The 6233-nt window shown below is 40.2% G+C and overlaps 1 protein-coding gene across 1 annotated transcript in view; it reads left to right on the top strand.

The window, feature by feature from the left end:
• Positions 1–236: 236 nt before the first annotated feature.
• Positions 237–6233, top strand: part of CIITA (class II major histocompatibility complex transactivator) — a 32659-nt gene continuing 26662 nt past the window's right edge. The window contains exon 1 of the mRNA XM_009281708.2: positions 237–537. Within this exon, the coding sequence (XP_009279983.2) occupies positions 237–537 (301 nt within the window). The remainder of the gene's footprint in view (positions 538–6233) is intronic.

Below are 6233 nucleotides of genomic sequence, written 5' to 3'. Positions count from 1 at the left end.
ATGGTTGGAAGAATTGTGCTGTTGTGTCATTTGTTCAAGAAGTTTTTTGTTGTTGCAAATGTTATTTAAAGGCTTAATCAAATGAGGAAATACCTCTGCTATTGTAGGCCAAATTCTCTCAACTTTTTTTTTTTTTTCACTTCAGCTTTTTGATGCTGACTGAGTGGATTTTTTTTATTTTATTGAAACAGTTCAGATTTTGCTCAGACCCCCTTCAAACATCTTCAGATGCAGGTATGAATCTCTTTAAGGAGATCCTGCCTAGAGTAAGGAAGATTCTTTCAACTGCTACAGCTTCTGATGACCACGCATTGCTTAACCTCATGCTGAAAGAAGATGTGATATCCAAGGAGTACCATCAAGCCTTGCTCCACGAAAAAGACAGAGAGGACCTCGCAAGGAAGATATCTCTGACATTTGTGGAAAAATGGGACCTGTACTTGAACACTTTGGTTCCCCTCTGTTGTTTAAACCTCTATGGCAGTAAGCCTCAAAATATGACAGATAATGAGCCAACAGGAAGCAAGTACGTTTCTGGTAAATCAGCTTTTATTTCTTTTTTACTTTGTTAAAGATTACTTTTGTTTATTGCATTTTGACATTGCATTGTGACATAGTGCAAAGTACATCAGTGGAGAGCAGGTGGGGAAGAGAAGAGAGCAGAATGTAATGCAAGAGCAGCTAAAAAGAGATCCACCCATTCAGGGTAGCTACCGGATAACCATTTTGATAGCCAGGCCATAATAAAACTTGTTCTTTGCCACCTGTTGTAGAACCAGAAAAGAGACCATAATAAGGTCAGTTTTTCTCACCTGACATACCAACCATTGATAGTCTGAGTAGCATTTGTTCATGGCACATGCTGGCAACTCACGTAGGGAAATCTCTTATCTTTTTCAATCATATATGGGAGGAATGCTCTCCACTTTGAATTCCAGATGTCTATAAGCAACAAAATTGCACTGTCTACAATAGACGGCTGCAGATTTAAGGAGGGGAAGTACTTAATGACTTATGAAGCTGGATTCAAGAGCTTTGAGGTTTTTAGCAGGCAGCAGGAGAGATAAAAATGCAGACACCTTATAATTCTGAGGCAGTAAACTCACTTTTTAGTCTGACCCACCAGAGGATTTATGTATATGTTGGAGAACAGGGATAGCTCTGGGACAATCTTAACGTTGTCCATCCGCTGTAAAATGACAGAATCCCAGCTTAAATTATAGCATTCAGAACTACTTTTACAAAACCAAGCAACTGTAAAAGGAGAGTAAAAGAATACTTAGTAGAATATTGGGGTAGTCCTGTAAAACTGATGGAAGGATCCTGAGTGCAACATAGTGAGGGGTATAAATTTTTTCCTCTCCTAAAATAAAGTATTGGACATCACTTCTTAAGGCATGAATGAAAGTACAAGAGGAAATGCTGGGGAGAAAAATTAAGGTCGTTCATGAGAGGGCAAAATACTGACCCGGAAGATTTTAGCTCTGTTACTACACACATTCAAATTAATGCCAAGAATTCATATTTTAAATGTAGAATATCATAGCAAGTGGCCTAGTGTCACTTATGCTGGGACTGTATATAGTCTGGTTTCTACTTTTAAATAAATCCCTGAAGTGCTTGAAAAGATACCTGCTCCTTCTCATTTTTGTAATGGTAGCACCTAAAATCTCCATTCAGAGATCTCGATCCTGTCATGCCTGGCTCTGTATCTCTGTCACAAAGCCTGCATTTATTTGAGACATGACAGAGGAAAGCTGAAGTGCATCAGAAGAAGCATTAGTCTTCATCCATCACACGTTCAACCACTGTCACTGTTCTCTAGATTTTGTAGTAGAGACAGGCTTAAAAAAAGTGGTTTCAAAGACTCACCAGGAAATACTCAAATTGTATTAGAGACTTCAGCTTCCTTTGAAGAAAATTCTTTTCTGACTTTCTTTTTGAAATTTGTTAATTTTTCAGCCTTATATTCAATCATTGTCTCACTCTGAAGAAGCCTTGCAAAGAAAACTCGGGTCAGGAACAGATAGATATCAGCAGGTTTCTCACTAACTACTTAATAGTTTTGCAACTATTCTACCACAAAACAGATCTTTACACTTTCTAGACAAAAAAGTCCCAGCTTTCCCCCTCTTGCAAAGTGCACTATTGACATCCATTTTGCAGTGGTTCCGATACTAATCAATGTGTTCTGTTCCCTCCTTTTGCAGTAGGGCAGCGTATCAGCAAACATTGAAGCAAAGAAGCTGATGGTCACCTGAGAAGCTCAGGCAGTTCTCGGCTGTCTCACAGCCTCTTGTTTTCCAGTCTGCTTTTCCCTCTGTCTCTAAGACCATCTTTATAGACTAGTCCACTAGATGAACCAGTAATCTGATTTGCTTTAGCAATTCCTTTCTGCTGTTTCTAAGCAGCTATGGGTGTTGTACAGAAAGCGGACAACTAGTCTTTGCTGCAGTTATGAACTGGAATCACAGTGAACAGCTGAACTCTTTTGTTCCCCAAACTTTCATTCTTGAAGTATATAGATCGCCTCATGGGATTGCAGCCTCAGAAGCTGATAAAGAAATCTGCCTGCAGGGCTGGTAAAGGACCTTATAACTTGTGGGGTTGTGCTGCACATTAGAATAAGTAACAAATAACCCTCTTAAATTTTGTAGGGATTTCTCATGCAGTGATTGTATTATCGTCTCCTATCAAAATAGAGCACTAAAATACAGAATCTGTATTTGTGCAGCCTTTCATTATTTTCTGTTCTGAATGCTGTTATACCATTTCTTCTAATGTGCATAGAGGAATTCCAAGAACACAGCTGCCTGGCTGGTTAGAAAGCCTGGAGAGGCTAGTGCTCTGCATCGCAGGCTGGGCCCCGTATCTCCGTCAGTACTGGGAACAGATCAGCCGTTCCCAGGAATGAAACAGCTTTCTCTCTTCTCAGTGAGCGTGTTCCGTAGAACCTGGTGGAAGTGGATCTCCTCTGCAAAGGAAAAGACAGATCAGCAGCTGCTTTGCTTATAGGACCTGCTGCCTTGTGCAAAAGCCATTTGTTACTGAGCAGCTGATTAAAAACTTGCCTTACTGAAGCAGCAAGTCCTGGATGTTGTTGACTTCATCAGATCCCACTTCCTTCCTTTCCCCTTCAGACTCTGGTGGAAATTTTATTATAAGCTATAGCCAATGGAATAATACTATAAAAAGTATTTGCTCACTTGAGAATATATTCTCTTTCATAATTAATTTCTAATTTGTGTAGGTCTATGCATGATAAAAAAATAGAAAAATAGGCCAATAAGCTTGCAGAGCCACACAGAAGCAGCTATAGGCATCGTGACAGGAATGCCCACAAATGAAGTTGGTTTTCAAGATTGTCTTACACCAGGTAGGCGCTGGCAGGGTAAGTGATGATTAGATGAACAAACCCTGAACACCATGTGTAAGCCAGACAAGATTTACAAGCTCCTGTTTTGTAGAACATCCTACTTGTCATTTTGGGCCAATGGCAAGAGATACTTGCACAAGATAGCAAACTAATTTTGTATTGGTAGAGCCTGTGAATGTGTGAAAGAAATACTTTCACTTCCGTTACACCAAATGGAGCTGCGAGGTAAGAGTGTCTGCATGCTTCATGCTTTATTCTTACTGATGGACTGTTTAACAGCATGACTTTGGGACAGATCTGAACTGGAATAAAAAGGAGAGGAAGAATTCTGGGGAGCACCAGAAATGGTTACCGGCAGCTCCCGTCCATTTTCGGTTTTCAACCGAATAAATCAATCTGTTCCTAACTAATGACAAGTGCAAGCTCTTCTTAGCGGTGACAAGTGAGAGGTAAAGATAACAGTGCTTACTATACAGGGGTTGCTAGAAGGGAGGTTCCTCTTAATTTTCCTCTTGTGAATTCCCCCTGAGCCCTTAACTTTTCTGCAGTGACTGATCTGGCTCATTTCCTCCTTGCTGGTGTGACTTTCTATACGGGCAGTAATAGTAGCCCTCCTTGTTTTTTGATACTGAATCCAGAGTGAAAGAACAGGAACTGTCCAGCTTCCTAAGGTCAGTTTTTCCTCAACTCTTGAATGCAGTGCTTTTGTCATGGTAAATTCATCTTACCTTACCTTTTGTAGATATTGGTAACTACAGCGTTGTATTGCTTGAAATATTAGTAGGATGAAGTCTGAATGTGGGTGAACTTTTGGAGACCTTTTAGTGATTTTGTTTTGTGGCTAGCTGTTACTTGCTCAAAAGGTTGCTGTAGTTTGTTTCAGACTTTGTTAAGAACGTAGTTGTTTTTTGTATAAATGTCACTCCTGTAGAAAGTGAAACTGAAGATCATTGGAAGGAACTGGCTTATTTCCAGGGGTTTTTTTACAGGTCTGGCAAGACAACCTAGAGCTTTACTTTCCCATTTAGGAGGGCTGAGATTCTGTCTTGAAGAAAGTCTCTGAGTGCAAATGTACTTTTTCTGCCAAAAAAGCTTATAGGCAAGGTGGCTGCTGTGCCGTTTTATTTCATCTTACTGCTGGGATGGGAGAGCTGGGCACAGCCATGACACACGAGGCTATACTGGATATGAGAAGGCAAATTCTGCTCTCAAATCACAACTCTGACACCTGCAGGAGAGTACGTTATTAGTCTGCCTGAAGTTGGCTGTCTCCAGCACAAGGCTAGTAACATTTCTTTTATCTCTTGTGTTGGTCACTATACAGCTAAGTTCATTGAAAGGCAGAAGCTCTTTTTACCTGTTATTGATACTTTTTCTAACTTCTTTAAACTCATCTCTAAGGGAGACAAAGGAGAATGTGGCAGGATATAGAGCAGCTTTTTTCCAGCATCATCTCTGTTGTTCTTCCTTTTTAGACTATAAAGCCCATGGAAAGTAACACACCACTCCATCGGCAAGATAAAGTAGTATCTTTTGTTAAATCAGGTAACACAACAGGAAAAGTTAAACCGGCTTTCAGATGTATAAGCCTTTAATAGATCTGAAATAAAAACTAAAACCTTCAAAGCTAAATATAAATTGAGCACCATTACTTGCAGTTTATGAATAATCAGGCCATCTCTGAAAGGAAAATCTGTTTGGTACCTGTGGAGCAGAGGAATTGTTAGTGGTGGATCTGGGGAGAGGTGTTGCAAGAAAGTAACATTTCTTCAGCAGTCTTTGTGTTTAATTTTTCAACCTCCTGTCTTCACAGCAGTCCTGCTCTCTTATTTTTCTGTAACCTAAGACTTGGAGCTGTAATGTTATGTCATCCTCTGGTTAAGAAATGTGTGATTTGCATGGCACTACTAATCTTTTCTATGAACTATCCTCAGCTTCCTAAACTGCTACAAAAATTAAATTGCGGGGGGGAGGGGGGCTGTTCCTCTGTTCCTGACGTGACTTTACATATTTTCATTTTCTTAACCTCTATACTCATGTGGGAGATTATTTTATTACCTGTCAGTTCAGATGTCAACAGAGTTTTGGGAAGGAAACCCTCGTAACAAATCTCCTCAGAAGCATCCACCTTATTTTTGGAGTAAATGTTACATTATTGTCTGTATAATCCTTCTCCGTTCTCTTAGATATCATTTGATTTTAGTTAGTGGCAGACTGCATTGCCTGGAGTCTTTAACATGTTTAGCCTTTAAAATATAAGACATGGTTAAATCAAATTATTGGGGTAAAATGGTAAATCACAACAACCTCCCTTATCTTTAGAAATCTAAAATGTCCCATCTTAAGACCTGTATGTGATTTAAGTGAACACCTACTCCTTCTTTAACTACATTCTTTGTCCTGGTATGGTGATGTTCACTATTTCTTTTACTACTTTTCCAGCATTTTTAATTCATATGGTATCACTTGGACTCTACAACAGCACTGAAAAAAACCATTGAGAGTCTTAGAAGTTGTCGTGGTTTAGGTTGAAAGGGACCTCTAAAGGTCATCTAGTCCAACCCCCCTGCCATGGGCAGGGACATCTTCAACTACATCAGGTTGCTCAGAGCCCCGTCCAACCTGACCTGGAATGTTTCCAGGGATGGGGCATCCACCACCTCTCTGGGCAACCTGGGCCAGTGCCTCACCACCCTCAGCGTAAAAAATTTCTTCCTTAGATCTAGTCTCAATCTGCCCCCCTTTAGTTTAAAGCCATTCCCCCTTGTCCTGTCGCAACAGGCCCTGCTAAAAAGTTTGCCGCCATCTTTTTTATAAGCCCCCTTTAAGTACTGAAAGGCTGCAATAAGGTCTCCCC

This window comes from Aptenodytes forsteri, unplaced genomic scaffold (genome assembly GCF_000699145.1).
Source record: "Aptenodytes forsteri isolate BGI_AS27 unplaced genomic scaffold, ASM69914v1 Scaffold84, whole genome shotgun sequence".
In the NCBI taxonomy this organism is placed as follows: Eukaryota; Metazoa; Chordata; class Aves; order Sphenisciformes; family Spheniscidae; genus Aptenodytes; species Aptenodytes forsteri.
Note: the sequence above shows the minus strand (reverse complement) of the source record. Positions and strands in the feature narration are given on the sequence as shown.